General features: G+C 47.5%; 1 protein-coding gene across 2 annotated transcripts in view; it reads right to left on the bottom strand.

The window, feature by feature from the left end:
* Positions 1-1,456: 1,456 nt before the first annotated feature.
* Positions 1,457-23,171, bottom strand: part of LOC139549467 (protein mono-ADP-ribosyltransferase TIPARP-like) — a 32,175-nt gene continuing 10,460 nt past the window's right edge. For both annotated transcript variants that reach the window (XM_071360015.1, XM_071360013.1), the window contains exons 3-7: positions 16,058-16,244; positions 14,944-15,131; positions 10,387-10,668; positions 8,021-8,278; positions 1,457-2,992 (exon numbers count right to left, since the gene is read on the bottom strand). In XM_071360015.1, coding sequence (XP_071216116.1) covers positions 2,803-2,992; positions 8,021-8,278; positions 10,387-10,668; positions 14,944-15,131; positions 16,058-16,244 — 1,105 coding nt within the window. In that variant the 3' untranslated portion in view covers positions 1,457-2,802. The remainder of the gene's footprint in view (positions 2,993-8,020; positions 8,279-10,386; positions 10,669-14,943; positions 15,132-16,057; positions 16,245-23,171) is intronic.

Below are 23,171 nucleotides of genomic sequence, written 5' to 3' on the forward strand. Positions count from 1 at the left end.
ATATTATATTCTTTCTCTTTTAGCCAGGTAAATATGTCCCAGTGAATGGCAGAACACCCCTGTATCCTAGGGCCTTTGATAGATTGGTAGATCTTACTATATTTGCACACACTGTACATAGATTTTTCTATCGTGTTATTGACTGTACATTTGTTTATGTGTTAACTCTGTAGTGTTGTTTTTGTCGCACTGCTTTGCTTTATCTTGGCCAGGTCGCAGTTGTAAATGACAACTTGTTCTAAACTGGCCTACCTGGAAAAAATAAAGGTGAAATAAATAAAATACAAAAATGGGTCCCATCCTTTAAAAAGAGCACAGAATACCACCCCCAGAACAGAAGCAGATTAACTGCCAAAATAATTTTCAAACCACTCACGTCGATTGTACTATATACAGTTATTTATAAAACAAATATACAGGACCATTCAAAAGTTTAGACACACCTACTCTGTCCAGGGTTTTTCTTTATTTGTTCAAGACTGGGCAAAGCTGTCATCAAGGCAAAGGGTGGCTACTTTGAAGAATCTCAAATCTAAAATATATTTTGATTTGTTTAACCCTTTTTTTGTTACTACATGATTCCATATGTGTTATTTCATAATGTTGATATCTTCACTATAATTCTACAATGTAGAAAATGGTAAAAATAAAGAAAAACCCTTTGGTAAAAATAAAGAAAAACCCTTGAATTACCCCATAGCAACAGATGTGGGATACACACACACACGCACAATTACACCCTCGACTCCTCTCCCACCACAAACAACCACAAGCTCAGACGTTCCACAGTTGTTCCATCCCTGAGCCCAACTCAAGAGAAGACTTGATGTGTGAATGCATATACAGTTGTAGCTGTTTGAGAAGGCATGCAACATTGACCAAGAAGGAAGATTTGATGAACCAATGTCAAGTCCTAGCTGATGGTTCTCAGATACACCCCCCTACCCTGAAACACACACATGCTGTTGTGGCCATTTTCCCAAGAATCTCTGTGCAGTCAGACCTTTTATTTTGTGCCACCAGGGCCACAATAATTTGCCCCCTCTCTGATTGTCAGCGTGTGACCCCCTCACCATGGATTTCTGCAGCTAGTGTTGCCAGCACTGCCACTGCCTGGTTGGGGGCACCCCACCAGAATCCCCACCGGCTAGGTACAAGGTCGTCAAGGTTCTCATTAGCAGCTTGGAGAAATTCCTTGTGTATTATGCTCACCCATCAGGGGGCTCTGTCTTTGTTGGACCAACGCTGCCAGACAGGCTCAGCATCTTGAGGGGGTAGCTGAGCGCGTCAGCGCTACTTTAGTCTCTGACTGCATTTAACTTTCTGTCTTGGCTGCATATTGGCTACTTACAGTAGGACCATAAAACAGGACCAGTGTTTGCTGAGGCTGTAGAAAGAGTGTACTCAACTGCCAATGAAATATAAAACTTGGCAATAAAATCAGCCTGGACAGGGCTATGATTTTCTCTTTTAGATTATTTATTTACTCAATGTTACATTAACTAACATAAATAAACATTTTTATGAACAAAAGGCACACAGTTCAAATATAAACAAGAAGAACGTACGTACAGCTTATCTCACCAAATATGTCTGCCCTCTGAGAGAAAGAGGTCTTAGGGAGAGAGAGAGAGAGAGAGAGAGAGAGAGATGGGGGTCATGTTTTAAACAGAAACGTTATGTGGTCACTCCAGCACTGAGTCTCAGTGACTCTGTCCACTGTTCAGTCCTGATGGGGATCCAAAATGGCAGACCCCAAGGCAAATATCCATTCACACAGCATTGGGTCCAAATTAAACTGTCCACTGTTCAGACCCAAAATGGCAGACGCTAATGTCTATTCACACAGCATTGTGTACAAATGAAACGCAATCCACTGTCCAGTTTAAGGGCTTCACACCAACAGCATACAGACGGAAGCTGCTGTGGATGACGGGTGTAGGGAGGAACCAATAGGTCTCAGATGTTGACAGTACTGGTTAACTCTTCATACTGATGATGCAGTATGAGGTAGTTCTGGTTTGGTTCGGTCTGTTCTCAGCCACAGTACTGGGTTTGGTTCGGTCTGTTCTCAGCCACAGTCCTGGGTTTAGTTCGGTCTGGTCTGTTCTCAGCCGCAGTACTAGGTTTGGTTCGGTCTGGTCTGTTCTCAGCCACAGTACTGGGTTTGGTTCGGTCTGTTCTCAGCCACAGTACTGGGTTTAGTTCAGTCTGGTCTGTTCTCAGCCACAGTACTAGGTTTAGTTCAGTCTGGTCTGTTCTCAGCCACAGTCCTGGGTTTGGTTCGGTCTGGTCTGTTCTCAGCCACAGTACTAGGTTTGGTTCGGTCTGGTCTGTTCTCAGCCACAGTACTAGGTTTGGTTCGGTCTGGTCTGTTCTCAGCCACAGTACTAGGTTTGGTTCGGTCTGGTCTGTTCTCAGCCACAGTACGAGGTTTGGTTCAGTCTGGTCTGTTCTCAGCCACAGTACTAGGTTTGGTTCGGTCTGGTCTGTTCTCAGCCGCAGTACTGGGTTTTGTTCGGTCTGGTCTGTTCTCAGCCACAGTACTAGGTTTGGTTCGGTCTGGTCTGTTCTCAGCCACAGTCCTGGGTTTGGTTCGGTCTGGTCTGTTCTCAGCCACAGTACTGGGTTTGGTTCGGTCTGTTCTCAGCCACAGTACTAGGTTTAGTTCAGTCTGGTCTGTTCTCAGCCACAGTCCTAGGTTTGGTTCGGTCTGGTCTGTTCTCAGCCACAGTCCTGGGTTTGGTTCGGTCTGGTCTGTTCTCAGCCGCAGTACTAGGTTTGGTTCTGTCTGCTCTCGTGTCAGATAGCCACGGTACTGGGAACCTCTTCGTACTGGATGATAAAGTAGGGGTAGCTCTGGTCGTCGTTAAAGATAACATAGATCTGGGGGTCCACCCAGTTGTCTACACACGAGTCGTACAGGTCACTGGAGGGGTCCCGGGGGCTGAGTGGGGGCGGCCGCCGCATGGAGGGGTTCCCCACTGTAAACCTGGAGAAACAGAGGAGACAGGAACAACGTCAAGTTCTGCTAGTGCTCACCAAATGGAACAATCATGGATGACTAACCAGTAGTGGTCTACTGAAGTCAGGAAGTGTTTTCTTCAACCACATTTCTGTGTGATGCGTTTCTGTGCTGTGTGATGCTATAAATCATAGTCATCCCATAAAGACTACTAACCTGCCAGTGAGGACAGAGTCATCCCATAAAGACTACTAACCTGTCAGTGAGGACAGAGTCATCCCATAAAGACTACTAACCTGCCAGTGAGGACAGAGTCATCCCATAAAGACTACTAACCTGCCAGTTTGGACAGAGTCATCCCATAAAAACTACTAACCTGCCAGTGAGGACTTAGTAATCCCTTAAAGACTACTAACCTGCCAGTGAGGACAGAGTCATCCCATAAAGACTACTAACCTGCCAGTGAGGACTTAGTAATCCACATAAAGACTACTAACCTGCCAGTGAGGACATAGTAATCCCATAAAGACTACTAACCTGCCAGTGAGGACATAGTAATCCCATAAAGACTACTAACCTGCCAGTGAGGACTTAGTCATCCCATAAAGAGTACTAACCTGCCAGTGAGGACATAGTAATCCCATAAAGACTACTAACCTGTCAGTGAGGATTTAGTAATCCCCATAAAGACTACTAACCTGTCAGTGAGGACAGAGTCACCCCATAAAGACTACTAACCTGCCAGTGAGGACTTAGTAATCCCCATAAAGACTACTAACCTGCCAGTGAGGACAGAGTCATCCCATAAAGACTACTAACCTGCCAGTGAGGACTTAGTAATCCACATAAAGACTACTAACCTGCCAGTGAGGACATAGTAATCCCATAAAGACTACTAACCTGTCAGTGAGGACAGAGTAATCCCCATAAAGACTACTAACCTGTCAGTGAGGACAGAGTAATCCCCATAAAGACTACTAACCTGCCAGTGAGGACTTAGTAATCCACATAAAGACTACTAACCTGCCAGTGAGGATTTAGTAATCCCCATAAAGACTACTAACCTGTCAGTGAGGACATAGTAATCCCATAAAGACTACTAACCTGCCAGTGAGGACTTAGTAATCCCATAAAGACTACTAACCTGCCAGTGAGGACATAGTAATCCCATAAAGACTACTAACCTGTCAGTGAGGACATAGTAATCCCTTAAAGACTACTAACCTGCCAGTGAGGACAGAGTCATCCCATAAAGACTACTAACCTGCCAGTGAGGACAGAGTCATCCCATAAAGACTACTAACCTGCCAGTGAGGACAGAGTAATCCCATAAAGACTACTAACCTGCCAGTGAGGACATAGTAATCCCATAAAGACTACTAACCTGCCAGTGAGGACTTAGTAATCCACATAAAGACTACTAACCTGCCAGTGAGGACTTAGTCATCCCATAAAGACTACTAACCTGCCAGTGAGGACTTAGTAATCCACATAAAGACTACTAACCTGCCAGTGAGGACTTAGTCATCCCATAAAGACTACTAACCTGCCAGTGAGGACATAGTAATCCCATAAAGACTACTAACCTGCCAGTGAGGACTTAGTAATCCACATAAAGACTACTAACCTGCCAGTGAGGACATAGTAATCCCATAAAGACTACTAACCTGCCAGTGAGGACATAGTAATCCCATAAAGACTACTAACCTGTCAGTGAGGACTTAGTAATCCCCATAAAGACTACTAACCTGCCAGTGAGGACTTAGTAATCCCCATAAAGACTACTAACCTGCCAGTGAGGACTTAGTCATCCCCATAAAGACTACTAACCTGTCAGTGAGGACTTAGTAATCCCCATAAAGACTACTAACCTGTCAGTGAGGACTTAGTAATCCCCATAAAGACTACTAACCTGTCAGTGAGGACATAGTAATCCCATAAAGACTACTAACCTGTCAGTGAGGACATAGTAATCCCATAAAGACTACTAACCTGTCAGTGAGGACTTAGTAATCCCCATAAAGACTACTAACCTGTCAGTGAGGACTTAGTAATCCCCATAAAGACTACTAACCTGTCAGTGAGGATTTAGTAATCCCATAAAGACTACTAACCTGTCAGTGAGGACTTAGTAATCCCCATAAAGACTACTAACCTGCCAGTGAGGACTTAGTCATCCCATAAAGACTACTAACCTGTCAGTGAGGACTTAGTAATCCCCATAAAGACTACTAACCTGCCAGTGAGGACAGAGTCATCCCATAAAGACTACTAACCTGCCAGTGAGGACTTAGTCATCCCATAAAGACTACTAACCTGTCAGTGAGGACAGAGTCATCCCATAAAGACTACTAACCTGCCAGTGAGGACTTAGTCATCCCATAAAGACTACTAACCTGTCAGTGAGGACATAGTAATCCCATAAAGACTACTAACCTGTCAGTGAGGACTTAGTAATCCCCATAAAGACTACTAACCTGTCAGTGAGGACTTAGTAATCCCCATAAAGACTACTAACCTGTCAGTGAGGACAGAGTCATCCCATAGAGACTACTAACCTGCCAGTGAGGACTTAGTAATCCCCATAAAGACTACTAACCTGTCAGTGAGGACTTAGTAATCCCCATAAAGACTACTAACCTGTCAGTGAGGACTTAGTAATCCCCATAAAGACTACTAACCTGCCAGTGAGGACAGAGTCATCCCATAAAGACTACTAACCTGCCAGTGAGGACTTAGTAATCCCCATAAAGACTACTAACCTGTCAGTGAGGACTTAGTAATCCCCATAAAGACTACTAACCTGTCAGTGAGGACTTAGTAATCCCATAAAGACTACTAACCTGCCAGTGAGGACATAGTAATCCCATAAAGACTACTAACCTGCCAGTGAGGACTTAGTCATCCCATAAAGACTACTAACCTGCCAGTGAGGACATAGTAATCCCCATAAAGACTACTAACCTGTCAGTGAGGACTTAGTAATCCCATAAAGACTACTAACCTGCCAGTGAGGACAGAGTCATCCCATAGAGACTACTAACCTGCCAGTGAGGACTTAGTAATCCACATAAAGACTACTAACCTGCCAGTGAGGATTTAGTAATCCCCATAAAGACTACTAACCTGTCAGTGAGGACAGAGTCATCCCATAAAGACTACTAACCTGCCAGTGAGGACTTAGTAATCCACATAAAGACTACTAACCTGCCAGTGAGGATTTAGTAATCCCCATAAAGACTACTAACCTGTCAGTGAGGACAGAGTCATCCCATAAAGACTACTAACCTGCCAGTGAGGACAGAGTCATCCCATAAAGACTACTAACCTGCCAGTGAGGACAGAGTCATCCCATAAAGACTACTAACCTGCCAGTGAGGACATAGTAATCCCCATAAAGACTACTAACCTGCCAGTGAGGATTTAGTCATCCCATAAAGACTACTAACCTGCCAGTGAGGACAGAGTCATCCCATAAAGACTACTAACCTGCCAGTGAGGACAGAGTCATCCCATAAAGACTACTAACCTGCCAGTGAGGACAGAGTCATCCCATAAAGACTACTAACCTGCCAGTGAGGACAGAGTCATCCCATAAAGACTACTAACCTGCCAGTGAGGACATAGTAATCCCATAAAGACTACTAACCTGCCAGTGAGGACTTAGTCATCCCATAAAGACTACTAACCTGCCAGTGAGGACTTAGTCATCCCATAAAGACTACTAACCTGCCAGTGAGGACAGAGTCATCCCATAAAGACTACTAACCTGCCAGTGAGGACAGAGTCATCCCATAAAGACTACTAACCTGCCAGTGAGGACATAGTAATCCCATAAAGACTACTAACCTGCCAGTGAGGACTTAGTCATCCCATAAAGACTACTAACCTGCCAGTGAGGACATAGTAATCCCATAAAGACTACTAACCTGCCAGTGAGGACTTAGTCATCCCATAAAGACTACTAACCTGCCAGTGAGGACATAGTAATCCCATAAAGACTACTAACCTGCCAGTGAGGACTTAGTCATCCCATAAAGACTACTAACCTGCCAGTGAGGACATAGTAATCCCATAAAGACTACTAACCTGTCAGTGAGGATTTAGTAATCCCATAAAGACTACTAACCTGCCAGTGAGGACTTAGTCATCCCATAAAGACTACTAACCTGCCAGTGAGGACAGAGTCATCCCATAAAGGCTACTAACCTGTCAGTGAGGACATAGTAATCCCATAAAGACTACTAACCTGCCAGTGAGGACTTAGTAATCCACATAAAGACTACTAACCTGCCAGTGAGGACAGAGTCATCCCATAAAGACTACTAACCTGCCAGTGAGGACAGAGTCATCCCATAAAGACTACTAACCTGTCAGTGAGGATTTAGTAATCCCATAAAGACTACTAACCTGCCAGTGAGGACTTAGTCATCCCATAAAGACTACTAACCTGCCAGTGAGGACAGAGTCATCCCATAAAGGCTACTAACCTGTCAGTGAGGACATAGTAATCCTATAAAAACTACTAACCTGCCAGTGAGGACTTAGTAATCCCCATAAAGACTACTAACCTGCCAGTGAGGACATAGTAATCCACATAAAGACTACTAACCTGCCAGTGAGGACAGATTCATCCCATAAAGACTACTAACCTGTCAGTGAGGACATAGTAATCCCATAAAGACTATTAACCTGCCAGTGAGGACTTAGTAATCCACATAAAGACTACTAACCTGCCAGTGAGGACAGAGTCATCCCATAAAGACTACTAACCTGCCAGTGAGGATTTAGTAATCCACATAAAGACTACTAACCTGCCAGTGAGGACAGAGTCATCCCATAAAGACTACTAACCTGCCAGTGAGGACTTAGTAATCCCCATAAAGACTACTAACCTGCCAGTGAGGATAGAGTCATCCCATAAATACTACTAACCTGCCAGTGAGGACAGAGTCATCCCATAAAAACTACTAACCTGCCAGTGAGGACAGAGTCATCCCATAAAGACTACTAACCTGCCAGTGAGGACATAGTAATCCCATAAAGACTACTAACCTGCCAGTGAGGACTTTGGCCAGGAACATGGAGTGGATTCCTTTTGGAGAGCGCTTGGAGAAGTTATGGGAGTAGACGGCCTTACGGGCGAAGTAGGAGCCTTGTCCGAACATGGTGGCGTGTTTGCCACTGACACGCGGGTCAAAGTTGTGTTTACAGATGCCCTCCACCACCTCAGTGGAGGTGCCATGGAACAGGTGACGCTCGCTCAGCATCCTGTCCATCTCCGAGAGACGACGAGACATGTACTCCTTCTTCCTGTCAGGGGGAGAGGAGGGGGAGTTATTAGTGATGTCTTCAGTCTAGAGATTGTGTGTGTGTGTGTTATTAGTGATGTCTTCAGTCTAGAGATTGTGTGTGTGTGTTATTAGTGATGTCGTCAGTCTAGTGACTGTGTGTGTGTGTGTTATTAGTGATGTCGTCAGTCTAGTGATTGTGTGTGTGTGTTATTAGTGATGTCGTCAGTCTAGTGACTGTGTGTGTGTGTGTTATTAGTGATGTCGTCAGTCTAGTGACTGTGTGTGTGTGTGTTATTAGTGATGTCGTCAGTCTAGTGACTGTGTGTGTGTGTGTTATTAGTGATGTCGTCAGTCTAGTGATTGTGTGTGTGTGTGTGTTATTAGTGATGTCGTCAGTCTAGTGATTGTGTGTGTGTGTGTTATTAGTGATGTCGTCAGTCTAGTGACTGTGTGTGTGTGTGTTATTAGTGATGTTGTCAGTCTAGTGATTGTGTGTGTGTGTGTTATTAGTGATGTCTTCAATCTAGTGACTGTGTGTGTGTGTGTGTTATTAGTGATATCTTCAGTCTATTTGATTCACTGCTTCTACCAAGTAGGACACACACACACACAGCACCACCCCCCTGACTCATCCTCTCTCTGCTCTATTCCCTTCTGCCGTATCTATGGCAATGGGCTGCATAAAAAAGAAATCAAGGACCCACTTCCTGTGCTTCTGAATCCCAGTTCTCACAGTCTCCCCTTCCTTAGTGGGTTACACTAATTGTGAGAGCCCAGCTGTGTGTTCAGACACACACACACACACGCACACACACTGAACACACACACACGCACACGCACACACACACACACACACACACACACACACACACACACACACACACACACACACACACACACACACACACACACACACACACACACAGCTTGGCTCTCACCATTCGTACAGCACAAAGCACCCACAGCATTCAGTCATATTGAAACACAACACTAACCACAACAACACCAATGACCTCTTTGGCCCCAATTGAAAGCATTCTGGTGCATTCTGGCATCAGAGCCGTTTAGCCTGGAACAGACCCCTTCCAGCGCATTCATATTCAGGGCCATAGCAGAGAGACATCAGTCTTTCCCCTAGCTCTGGCCTAAAGCAGGACCAGACATCAGTCTTTCCCCTAGCTCTGGCCTAAAACAGGACCAGACATCAGTCTTTCTCCTAGGTCTGGCCTAAAGCAGGACCAGACATCAGTCTTTCCCCTAGGTCTGGTCTAAAGCAGGACCAGACATCAGTCTTTCCCCGGTCTGGCCTAAAGCAGGACCAGACATCAGTCTTTCCCCGGTCTGGCCTAAAGCAGGACCAGACATCAGTCTTTCCCCGGTCTGGCCTAAAGCAGGACCAGACATCAGTCTTTCCCCTAGCTCTGGCCTAAAGCAGGACCAGACATCAGTCTTTCTCCTAGGTCTGGCCTAAAGCAGGACCAGACATCAGTCTTTCCCCTAGGTCTGGTCTAAAGCAGGACCAGACATCAGTCTTTCCCCGGTCTGGCCTAAAGCAGGACCAGACATCAGTCTTTCCCCGGTCTGGCCTAAAGCAGGACCAGACATCAGTCTTTCCCCGGTCTGGCCTAAAGCAGGACCAGACATCAGTCTTTCCCCGGTCTGGTCTAAAGCAGGACCAGACATCAGTCCTTCCCCGGTCTGGTCTAAAGCAGGACCAGACATCAGTCTTTCCCCTAGGTCTGGTCTAAAGCAGGACCAGACATCAGTCTTTCCCCTAGGTCTGGTCTAAAGCAGGACCAGACATCAGTCTTTCCCCGGTCTGGTCTAAAGCAGGACCAGACATCAGTCTTTCCCCTAGGTCTGGTCTAAAGCAGGACCAGACATCAGTCTTTCCCCGGTCTGGTCTAAAGCAGGACCAGACATCAGTCTTTCCCCGGTCTGGTCTAAAGCAGGACCAGTGTAGCAGCCAAGGCACACCAGCCATCTATCTACAGGAACAAAAGAGCCCTGATTCAGACATTCATAACAAACTAACTGCTAATACGTGTGTAGCTACTAACTTAACCACATCCTTACCTCCACCAGGACCCAGGTGAATTTCTGTGTAATAACGGTATGATAACTCACCTCTTGTATTTCTCCCAGAGGAAGGGGTTCTGAACGCGGAGGATCTTCAGGATGCGGAACTTGGTTTCGGAGACCGTCTTGTGGAAGAGGGTGTAGACGGTCCGATAGCTCCGGTCGTCACGGGACACCGGAACCTGCAGGAAGTCCTGGCTGGTCGTCATGGGTAACCATGTTTCTGGGAATACGCTGGGAGGGTTGGTGAAGGTGGGAGAGAGGGGGAGAGAAACAGACAGATCCAGAGTGGAGGAGGAGATGGGGAAAGAGGAGAGGCCACCAAGAGTCCTGGAAAACAGAAGAACGGGAGGGAGGGGACAGAGATTGAAAAACCATATCTGGGAATATTAAATGGATCACTTTTAGAATTATAAACCACATCCGGAACATTCCAACAATATTTTATTTCATTAGAAGCTACGCTAATGCTGAATAACAAATCAAACTGAAGCTCCACCACATCCTGCATTATAACCAACATGATCCCTGTCACCCACGATGTCCTAGTTCCTGTCACCCACGATGATGTCATAGTTCCTGTCAACCACGATGATGTCATAGTGCTAGAAGCAGAGCGATACTCTACTACAGGCGCAGCAGCCAAGGAGAAGACTATGAGATTCACAGAAATGAGGAGCTGACAGAGGATGAGAAAAACACAAAGCAATAGCATATCAGGAGGCTGTCAGATGGCCCGTCTGTCATTTGAGTCACCAACTGTAGGATCACGGACATGTTCTCTCTGGCTCAGACTCCACGTCTTAATGGTATTCGCCTCATCTCCGTGTCTGTGTGTGTGATTCTCTGCTTCACAGTGACAGTTTCTCTTTCGCTCCCCCTCCCTCTCTCTCCCCTGACAGTCTCATCTTTCATCTCAGTTCTGTCTTGCTTTGTTTGACAGTCACGCTGAAATCTGTCTCCACAATCAGGTGCTTTATTCTCCCATGTCTTCTGAGAAGATCACAGGGAAGAGAGAGAGAGAATGACTGTAATGAAAGAACCAGATAGCACGAGGGAAGGGGGAAGATAAAGAGATGTATAGATGCAGGAAGAGAGGAACAAAGAGAGAAAGGAAGAGGTGAAAGAGTGAAGGAGGGGGAGATGTGTTTAAGCGGGGGGAACGGACATGTGTGTTTGTGTGTGTATTTGCCCAAGTGAGAACTATCTCATAAGCAGCTACAGAGCCAATCAAACAAATGACTTCCACCCGTGTGCTCAGCAGGACATTCCTAAAGTGCACATACACGCACCCACACAGGCACGCACACTGAACTCCAAATGAACACCGTAAGATTGCATTTTATTGCAAGAGGAGACTCATGACTCTGTGACTAGAGCAGAGGAGACTCATGACTTGGTGACTAGAGCAGAGGAGACTCATGAATCGATGACTAAAGCAGAGGAGACTCATGAATCGATGACTAAAGCAGAGGAGACTCATGACTCGGTGACTAGAGCAGAGGAGACTCCTGAATCGATGACTAGAGCAGAGGAGACTCATGACTCGGTGACTAGAGCAGAGGAGACTCATGACTCGGTGACTAGAGCAGAGGAGACTCATGCCTTGGTGACTAGAGCAGAGGAGTCTCATGACTCGGTGACTAGAGCAGAGGAGACTCATGACTCGGTGACTAGAGCAGAGGAGACTCATGACTCGGTGACTAGAGTAGAGGAGACTCATGACTCGGTGACTAGAGCAGAGGAGACTCATGACTCAGTGACTAGAGTAGAGGAGTCTCATGACTCGGTGACTAGAGCAGAGGAGACTCATGACTCTGTGACTAGAGCAGAGGAGACTCATGACTCGGTGACTAGAGCAGAGGAGACTCATTACTCTGTGACTAGAGCAGAGGAGACTCATGACTCGGTGACTAGAGCAGAGGAGACTCATGACTCGGTGACTAGAGCAGAGGAGACTCATGACTCGGTGACTAGAGCATTGACTCATGACTCGGTGACTAGAGCAGAGGAGACTCATGACTCGGTGACTAGAGCAGAGGAGACTCATGACTCGGTGACTAGAGCAGAGGAGACTCATGACTCGGTGACTAGAGCAGAGGAGACTCATGACTCGGTGACTAGAGCAGAGACTCATGACTCGGTGACTAGAGCAGAGGAGACTCATGACTCGGTGACTAGAGCAGAGGAGACTCATGACTCGGTGACTAGAGCAGAGGAGACTCATGACTCGGTGACTAGAGCAGAGACTCATGACTCGGTGACTAGAGCAGAGGAGACTCATGACTCGGTGACTAGAGCAGAGACTCATGACTCGGTGACTAGAGCAGAGGAGACTCATGACTCGGTGACTAGAGCAGAGGAGACTCATGACTCGGTGACTAGAGCAGAGGAGACTCATGACTCGGTGACTAGAGCAGAGGAGACTCATGACTCGGTGACTAGAGCAGAGGAGACTCATGACTCGGTGACTAGAGCAGAGGAGACTCATGACTCGGTGACTAGAGCAGAGGAGACTCATGACTCGGTGACTAGAGCAGAGGAGACTCATGACTCGGTGACTAGAGCAGAGGAGAACAGAACAGTCAAGCATCAGCCGTAGATGGAAAGAAGAAAACAAATGAAAAAGTCCCGGGAACAAACCCCTTACTCACATTCCAACTCCCCACAGTCCCGTTTCACACTCGTTCAGTCATGCTGCTGTCTGGAAGCCCTCTAGACCCCCTCTCCTCCTTTTCCATCCATTCTCTTCTGTCCCTCCTTCTTCCTTGTTCTCTCTAACTCTCTTTCCTTTGTCTCCCTTTCTCGCGCTCGCTTTCCATCTGTTTGTTCCAGGCCTGGTTGAAGAAGGACAGTCTAGCTCCCCACAGTACCAGTAGTACTGGACTGAGAGGACTGGCAGGGCCAGGGACAGAGACAGGGGCAGGAACAAGGGCAGGAACAGGGGCAGGGGCAGAGACAGGGGCAGGAACAAGGGCAGGAACAGGGGCAGAGACAGGGGCAGGAACAGGTGCAGGGGCAGAGACAGGGGCAGAGACAGGGGCAGAGACAGGGACAGGGGCAGAGACAGGGGCAGGAACAGGGCAGCACTGTGTTCTGGTAGTTAGCAAAATGTGCTACACTACACTAGGGCCTGACTGTCTGCTACTTCCAGGGAGGAATGACTGTCTGCTACTTCCAGGGAGGAATGACTGTCTGCTACTTCCAGGGAGGAATGATTGACTGTCTCTATAGAACTGTTTTATACTGACACTAAGTCAGGAAAGAAGAGAGTGTGTGGTGTGTTATAGTACCATCCATACAAGACAAGTTGTCATGGTACTATCCATACAAGACAAGTTGTCATGGTACTATCCATACAAGACAAGTTGTCATGGTACTATCCATACAAGACAAGTTGTCATGGTACCATCCATACAAGACAAGTTGTTAAAGCAGCAGTCTCCAGTGTACTATGGTTGCTATGGTAGCAGCAGTCTCCAGTGTACTATGGTTGCTATGGTAGCAGCAGTCTCCAGTGTACTATGGTTGCTATGGTAGCAGCAGTCTCCAGTGTACTATGGTTGCTATGGTAGCAGCAGTCTCCAGTGTACTATGGTTGCTATGGTAGCAGCAGTCTCCAGTGTACTATGGTTGCTATGGTAGCAGCAGTCTCCAGTGTACTGTGCTTGCTATGGTAGCAGCAGTCTCCAGTGTACTATGGTTGCTATGGTAGCAGCAGTCTCCAGTGTACTATGGTTGCTATGGTAGCAGCAGTCTCCAGTGTACTATGGTTGCTATGGTAGCAGCAGTCTCCAGTGTACTATGGTTGCTATGGTAGCAGCAGTCTCCAGTGTACTATGGTTGCTATGGTAGCAGCAGTCTCCAGTGTATGCCATGCAAATGTTAACAGGACAGTTCACCTCTAAATCAACTTTCATCAGACATTTGTATCCCTCAAGTGGGAGACTGCAACCTGGGGAGCTCTGGATAAGAGTGTTTGTTAAAGCTAAACGTCTAGTCTAGTAGATTGAAATGTGAATGTGTAGCTAGTAAACAGTGTACAAAACATTAAGAACACCTTCCTAATATTGAGTTGCACCCCCTCCTTGTTGCCATCCGAACAGCCTCAGTTTGTCGGGGCAAGGGACTCCATAAGGCGTCGAAAGTGTTCAAAAGGGATGCTGGCCCATGTTGACTCCAATGCTTCCCACACTTCTGTCAAGCTCGCTGGATGTCCTTTGGGTGGTGGACCATTCTTGATACATAAGGAAAGCTTGTGTGAAAAACGTGAAAAACCCAGCAGCGCTGCAGTTCTTGACTCAAACCGGTGCGTCTGGCACTTACTACCATACCCTGTTCAACGGCACTTAAACACGTTGTCTTGCTCAATCACCCTCTGAATGGCACACATACACAATCCATGTCTCAATTGTCTCTCGGCTTAAAAATCCTTCTTTAACCCGTCTCCTCCCCTTCATCTACACTGATTGAAGTGGATTTAACAGGTGACATCAATAAGGGATCATAGCTTTCACCTGGATTCACCTGGTCAGTCTATGTCATGGAAAGTGCAAGTGTCCTGAATGTTTTCTCCACTCAGTGTAGTTTTACTCCAGTACTCACTGTAGATGTGGCGTGAGGACCACAGAGGAGAGGAAGAGGGGTCGTTTCTTGATCTGGCGTCTGAAGCCGAACACGGCGTTCTGCTGGAAGCCCTCTCTGATGTTGAGGATGTAGTGGTTCTGTAGGGTGATGAACCGGACCTCCTTCAGACCACGACCACCAGCCTCCTCTATCAGACGCACCACCGGCTGGAGGGAGAGAGGGTGAAGGGAGAGGGAAGGAGGGAGATGAGAGATTTAGTTAGATATATTATTTATAGGTGGTGATTTATTCATCAGTTATAAATCATGTGATTCAAAGTTGTTCCACCTAACATTGTGTAACTAACACTTGAATCTGCTTTTAACAGGTTTCATTCTAAGAAAACATATAAAACTGAATTGTAGCACTGGGAATACACAAACACACACACACACACACACACACACACACACACACACACACACACACACACACACACACACACACACACACACACACACACACACACACACACACACACACACACACACACACACACACACACACACACACACACACACACACACACACACACACAGAGAACACTGAACCAGGAGTTGGAACCGGTTCAGGAAACAGAACAGAAAACCTGAAAATAATGAATAAAACAAGTCTTACCTTTCATAGTGAATTAAATAAAATGTGAAATTGAATAAACTGCTCTATCCACACTGATTGGTGAAGTAATTTAATGAGCTACACCTAAAAAGCTGTTGATTTTACAAGTTAAAAAGGAACATAAAGAAATTAAATAAAAATATACTATTTTTTTGGTTCGGACCGGTTCAGAGAACTTTATTTTGCTGCTTCGGACCGGTTCAGAGAACTTAATTTTGCTGGTCAGATCAGTTCAGAGAACTTTATTTTGCTGGTCGGATCAGTTCAGAGAACTTTATTTTACGTGTGTGTGTGTGTTTATGTGTGTGTGTGTGCACATGATCCTTCATTGATGTTTTGATCTTCTGACCGTGGGCAGACAACTGATCTGGTGTGACTTGGAGGTTAATGTGTCTGGGTTCCTTTGTCAGTTTGAAAATTACACACAATCTCCTTTAATAGCCTCTAACTCAAACACAGACACAGAGACACTCACCTCAGAGTATTCTCTCCAGCCGAAGTTGTCTCTGCAGTAGTACTTCCACACTGTGTGGCAGTTAGGGGCGGGGTTTGTGTTTGGGGGCGGGGCGGCAGGGCTGGAGGGAGTGGTCAACCGTCTGACTCGGTCGAACTCCAGGTCACATACACGCATGGCACTGAAGTCTAAGGAAAACAAACGACCCCTTAGGAGAGAAGAGACACGGTCAGTATCACTGAAGTCTAAGGAAAACACACGACCCCCTAGGAGAGAAGAGACACGGTCAGTATCACTGAAGTCTATGGAAAACACACGACCCCCTAGGAGAGAAGAGACACGGTCAGTATCACTGAAGTCTATGGAAAACACACGACCCCCTAGGAGAGAAGAGACACGGTCAGTATCACTGAAGTCTAAGGAAAACACACGACCCCCTAGGAGAGAAGAGACACGGTCAGTATCACTGAAGTCTAAGGAAAACACACGACCCCCTAGGAGAGAAGAGACACGGTCAGGATCACTGAAGTCTATGGAAAACACACGACCCCCTAGGAGAGAAGAGACACAGTCAGGATCACTGAAGTCTAAGGAAAACACACAACCCCCTAGGAGAGAAGAGACACGGTCAGGATCACTGAAGTCTAAGGAAAACACACGACCCCCTAGGAGAGAAGAGACACGGTCAATATCACTTGACACAAAACCACCAGATACCACCAGAGAGACAGAGAGAGAGAGACAGAGAGAGAGAGAGAGAGAGAGAGAGAGAGAGAGAGAGAGAGAGAGAGAGAGAGACAGAGAGAGAGCGAGACAGAGAGACAGAGAGAGAGACAGAGAGAGAGAGACAGAGTGAGAGAGAGAGAGAGAGAGAGAGAGAGAGAGAGAGAGAGAGAGAGAGAGAGAGAGAGAGAGAGAGAGAGAGAGAGAGAGAGAGAGAGAGAGACAGAGAGAGAGAGAGACAGCGGGCACACGCACACACACACATGGCTAGCTGAGCTGTGGCTGTGTCAGCTCAGCTCCCCACTAGACTCTCGTCCAGTGTCCAGGACCTGTTGTCCTTTCCCAGCTCAGCTCCTCACTAGACTCTCGTCCACTGTCCAGGACCTGTTGTCCTTTCCCAGCTCAGCTCCCCACTAGACTCTCGTCCACTGTCCAGGACCTGTTGTCCTTTCACAGCTCAGCTCCCCACTAGACTCTCGTCCACTGTCCAGGACCTGTTGTCCTTTCCCAGCTCAGCTCCCCACTAGACTCTCGTCCACTGTCCAGGACCTGTTGTCCTTTCCCAGCTCAGCTCCCCACTAGACTCTCGTCCACTGTCCAGGACCTGTTGTCCTTTCACAGCTCAGCTCCCCACTAGACTCTCGTCCACTGTCCAGGACCTGTTGTCCTTTCACAGCTCAGTTACCTATTTTAGCCTCTAGGTCCACAAAATCGTAACATTTTAATCCTAAACCAGAGAATCCTAGGAATTAATCTGTCAACATGAGTGCAAACACACCATCCTATATGTAGCTCCTGCCCAACCACAGAGGACACACGACACGTGGTTTACTGGATTGCATTGACTAAGGACAGCTGAGAGAAGAGAACCTCACAGACCGATATAGAACTTAATTTACCAAAAAAGAGTCAAGTCATAGTTTCACCCAATTCAAGAAATCAGTCATAGGTTTCTGTGACACACCGACTGGATTGCTACACAGTCATTGGTTAAGAATTGGAATAGCGTCTAGTCATTTATTGTCTTCACACACACACGCACGCACACACGCACGCACGCACGCACGCACGCACGCACGCACACACACACACACACACACACACACACACACACACACACACACACACACACACACACACACACACACACACACACACACACACACACACACAGAGATTGATTAACATTAGTGTTCCCGTTAAATAAGAGTCTGGCGGTCCGTGTGATGAACTAGAATAGGGTTCAAGGTTCATGTGGAAGACACAATCAACAACCGCCGGCCTGAGACCAACGTCATAATATCTATTCATATCATATGGGTCAATGTTAGATTTTGGTCAAGAATACATTGTTTCGTTCACCTTGCAAGAAAACTATTTCATTCACAAACTATTTTGGTCGCAGGTCTTTTGGGTCAGGTTTAAAAAAAAAGATTGGATAGTAGGTTATCAGCAACACACCTGATAATACATTACAGAGGTGAGAGAAGCTATCAAGCAAATGAGGAACAGGTAGAGGTAGAGAACAGGAGAGGTAGAGCGATGGGAACAGGTAGAGAGAGAGAGAACAGGAGAGGTAGAGAACAGGAGAGGTAGAGCGATGGGAACAGGTAGAGAGAGAGAACAGGAGAGGTAGAGCGATGGGAACAGGTAGAGAGAGAGAACAGGAGAGGTAGAGCGATGGGAACAGGTAGAGGTAGAGAACAGGAGAGGGAGAGCGATGGGAACAGGTAGAGGTAGAGAACAGGAGAGGTAGAGAGATGGGAACAGGTAGAGAGAGAACAGGAGAGGTAGAGAGATGGGAACAGGTAGAGAGAGAGAGAACAGGAGAGGTAGAGCGATGGGAACAGGTAGAGGTAGAGAACAGGAGAGGGAGAGCGATGGGAACAGGTAGAGGTAGAGAACAGGAGAGGTAGAGAGATGGGAACAGGTAGAGAGAGAACAGGAGAGGTAGAGAGATGGGAACAGGTAGAGGTAGAGAACAGGAGAGGTAGAGCGATGGGAACAGGTAGAGGTAGAGAACAGGAGAGGGAGAGAACAGGAGAGGTAGAGAACAGGAGAGGTAGAGCGATGGGAACAGGTAGAGAGAGAGAACAGGAGAGGGAGAGCGATGGGAACAGGTAGAGAGAGAGAACAGGAGAGGTAGAGAACAGGAGAGGTAGAGAACAGGAGAGGTAGAGAACAGGAGAGGTAGAGAACAGGAGAGGGAGAGCGATGGGAACAGGTAGAGGTAGAGAACAGGAGAGGTAGAGAACAGGAGAGGTAGAGAACAGGAGAGGTAGAGAACAGGAGAGGGAGAGCGATGGGAACAGGTAGAGGTAGAGAACAGGAGAGGGAGAGTGATGGGGACAGGTAGAGAGAGAGAACAGGAGAGGGAGAGCGATGGGAACAGGTAGAGAGAGAGAACAGGAGAGGTAGAGCGATGGGGACAGGTAGAGAGAGAGAGAACAGGAGAGGTAGAGCGATGGGAACAGGTAGAGGTAGAGAACAGGAGAGGTAGAGAACAGGAGAGGTAGAGAACAGGAGAGGTAGAGAACAGGAGAGGTAGAGAACAGGAGAGGTAGAGAACAGGAGAGGGAGAGCGATGGGAACAGGTAGAGAGAGAGAGAACAGGAGAGGTAGAGCGATGGGAACAGGTAGAGAGAGAGAACAGGAGAGGTAGAGAACAGGAGAGGTAGAGAACAGGAGAGGTAGAGAACAGGAGAGGTAGAGAACAGGAGAGGTAGAGAAAAGGAGAGGTAGAGCGATGGGAACAGGTAGAGCGAGAGAACAGGAGAGGGAGAGCGATGGGAACAGGTAGAGAGAGAGAACAGGAGATGGAGAGCGATGGGAACAGGTAGAGAGAGAGAGAACAGGAGAGGTAGAGAACAGGAGAGGTAGAGAACAGGAGAGGTAGAGCGATGGGAACAGGTAGAGAGAGAGAACAGGAGAGGGAGAGCGATGGGAACAGGTAGAGAGAGAGAACAGGAGAGGTAGAGAGATGGGAACAGGTAGAGGTAGAGAACAGGAGAGGTAGAGAGATGGGAACAGGTAGAGAGAGAGAACAGGAGATGTAGAGAACAGGAGAGGTAGAGAACAGGAGAGGTAGAGAACAGGAGAGGTAGAGCGATGGGAACAGGTAGAGGTAGAGAACAGGAGAGGTAGAGCGATGGGAACAGGTAGAGAGAGAGAACAGGTAGAGAGAGAGAACAGGAGAGGGAGAGCGATGGGAACAGGTAGAGAGAGAGAACAGGTAGAGAGAGAGAACAGGAGAGGGAGAGCGATGGGAACAGGTAGAGAGAGAGAACAGGTAGAGAGAGAGAACAGGAGAGGGAGAGCGATGGGAACAGGTAGAGAGAGAGAACAGGAGAGGGAGAGCGATGGGAACAGGTAGAGGTAGAGAACAGGAGAGGTAGAGCGATGGGAACAGGTAGAGGTAGAGAACAGGAGAGGTAGAGTGATGGGGACAGGTAGAGAGAGAGAACAGGAGAGGTAGAGCGATGGGAACAGGTAGAGAGAGAGAACAGGAGAGGTAGAGAACAGGAGAGGTAGAGAACAGGAGAGGTAGAGCGATATGAACAGGTAGAGGTAGAGAACAGGAGAGGTAGAGTGATGGGGACAGGTAGAGAGAGAGAACAGGAGAGGTAGAGTGATGGGAACAGGTAGAGAGAGAGAACAGGAGAGGTAGAGCGATGGGGACAGGTAGAGGTAGAGAACAGGAGAGGTAGAGTGATGGGGACAGGTAGAGAGAGAGAACAGGAGAGGTAGAGTGATGGGAACAGGTAGAGAGAGAGAACAGGAGAGGTAGAGCGATGGGGACAGGTAGAGAGAGAGAACAGGAGAGGTAGAGAACAGGAGAGGTAGAGAACAGGAGAGGTAGAGAGATGGGAACAGGTAGAGAGAGAGAGAACAGGAGAGGTAGAGCGATGGGAACAGGTAGAGAGAGAGAGAACAGGAGAGGTAGAGAACAGGAGAGGTAGAGCGATGGGAACAGGTAGAGAGAGAGAACAGGAGAGGTAGAGAACAGGAGAGGTAGAGCGATGGGGACAGGTAGAGAGAGAGAGAACAGGAGAGGTAGAGAACAGGAGAGGTAGAGAACAGGAGAGGTAGAGAACAGGAGAGGTAGAGAACAGGAGAGGTAGAGCGATGGGAACAGGTAGAGAGAGAGAACAGGAGAGGTAGAGCGATGGGAACAGGTAGAGAGAGAGAGAACAGGAGAGGTAGAGCGATGGGAACAGGTAGAGAGAGAGAACAGGAGAGGGAGAGAACAGGAGAGGTAGAGAACAGGAGAGGTAGAGAACAGGAGAGGTAGAGAACAGGAGAGGTAGAGCGATGGGGACAGGTAGAGAGAGAGAACAGGAGAGGTAGAGAACAGGAGAGGTAGAGAACAGGAGAGGTAGAGAACAGGAGAGGTAGAGCGATGGGAACAGGTAGAGGTAGAGAACAGGAGAGGTAGAGCGATGGGGACAGGTAGAGAGAGAGAACAGGAGAGGTAGAGCGATGGGAACAGGTAGAGAGAGAGAACAGGAGAGGTAGAGCGATGGGGACAGGTAGAGAGAGAGAACAGGAGAGGTAGAGCGATGGGGACAGGTAGAGGTAGAGAACAGGAGAGGTAGAGCGATGGGGACAGGTAGAGAGAGAGAACAGGAGAGGTAGAGCGATGGGGACAGGTAGAGGTAGAGAACAGGAGAGGTAGAGTGATGGGGACAGGTAGAGAGAGAGAACAGGAGAGGTAGAGTGATGGGAACAGGTAGAGAGAGAGAACAGGAGAGGGAGAGCGATGGGAACAGGTAGAGAGAGAGAACAGGAGAGGTAGAGCGATGGGAACAGGTAGAGAGAGAGAACAGGAGAGGTAGAGCGATGGGAACAGGCTGCATTGTCAAAGTAGAGTCTGTTCTGTTCTCACCCTCTGTTCTCTCCTCCTCTCTATTCTGCCCACCCTGTCTTCCTTATTCTCATTCCACCCCTCTTCTCTCTGTTCAGAACTGTCTCTGCCTCCACTAGGCCAAAGCCCTCTGGCAGGGCTCTGTGTTTGTGTGTGTCTGTGCGTGGACATCTCTTTGCATTGTTGGGAAGGGCCCGTCAGTAAGCATTTCACTGTTACTCTACTCCTGTTGTTAACAAAGCATGTGACAAATAAAATTAGATCTGTTTTGATTTAACTATACTTGTGGGGACTAGAAGTCAGCTTGCCCATCCACACAAGGAAAAGGGCTATTTCTAGGTGGTCTAGGGTTAGAAGTAGTGCAGGTTAAAGGTCAGGTTTATGATTAGGAGTTAGTGTGAGGTTTTGGGGTTGAGGTTAGGATAGGATTTTGAATGGGAATCATGTTCATGTGTGTCCCCACAAGGTTAGTAAAACAAGACTATGTGTCTGTGTGTGTGTGTGTGTGTGTGTGTGTCGGTGCGTGTGTGTGTGTCGGTGCGTGCGTGCGTGCGTGCGTGCGTGTGTGACTGTTCAGTAAGGGTGTGTCTTTGCACCCCTGGAAAGACCACATTTTAATCCAGGCTTCGAGTTCTGTCTCTCCCAAAAAGGGGTGTGTCGTTGGACTGTGTCTGGCATTTGATTGGCTCTCTTAATGAACTCCCAGACTCACGCTGTGCACCTAATTTAACCAGCGGAATTTCATTTTGAAGCTACTTCCCTGGCCCGGAGAGAAAGAGAGAGGGGAAAGACTGGAGGGAGACAGAGGAGGAGAGAGAGAAAGGGGGACAGAGGAGGAGGAGAGAGAAAGGGGGACAGAGGAGGAGGAGAGAGAAACGGGGACAGAGGAGGAGGAGAGAGAAAGGGGGACAGAGGAGGAGAGAAGAGAGTGGGACAGAGGAGGAGAGAGAAAGGGGGACAGAGGAGGAGGAGAGAGAGAAAGGGGGACAAAGGAGGAGAGAGAGAAAGGGGGACAGAGGAGGAGAGAAGAGTGGGGGAAGGAGAAGGAGGGTAGATGATTGTCTGGCATCACTGAAGACCTCATACGAGAAACAAACCTGTTATAACCCATTGTTTTCATCTTGGTTGGCTGCAGCTTCTCTAGGTGTGTTTATATGAACAGAAGGAGAAATCTCTGTCGTGAAAGGTATTGTGATGTCTGGAATGAGAGGAGCGTTCTAATTGGAGGCCGTGTGTGTGTGTGTGTGTGTGTGTGTGTGTGTGTGTGTGTGTGTGTGTGTGTGTGTGTGTGTGTGTGTGTGTGTGTGTGTGTGTGTGTGTGTGTGTGTGTGTGTGTGTGTGTGTGTGTGTGTGTGTGTGTAGTGAGATAGAGGGTAGCTGGGGAAAAGACAGTTGGTGAATCTATGGCTGACTGTAGTTCCATTCTGCTCATAAATGTGACAGTTCACACATTCCTCATGATTATGGCCTTGTGGCTGTCTGTTATGACACACACACACACACACACACACACACACACACACACACACACACACACACACACACACA

Source organism: Salvelinus alpinus, chromosome 22, assembly GCF_045679555.1.
Source record: "Salvelinus alpinus chromosome 22, SLU_Salpinus.1, whole genome shotgun sequence".
In the NCBI taxonomy this organism is placed as follows: domain Eukaryota; kingdom Metazoa; phylum Chordata; class Actinopteri; order Salmoniformes; family Salmonidae; genus Salvelinus; species Salvelinus alpinus.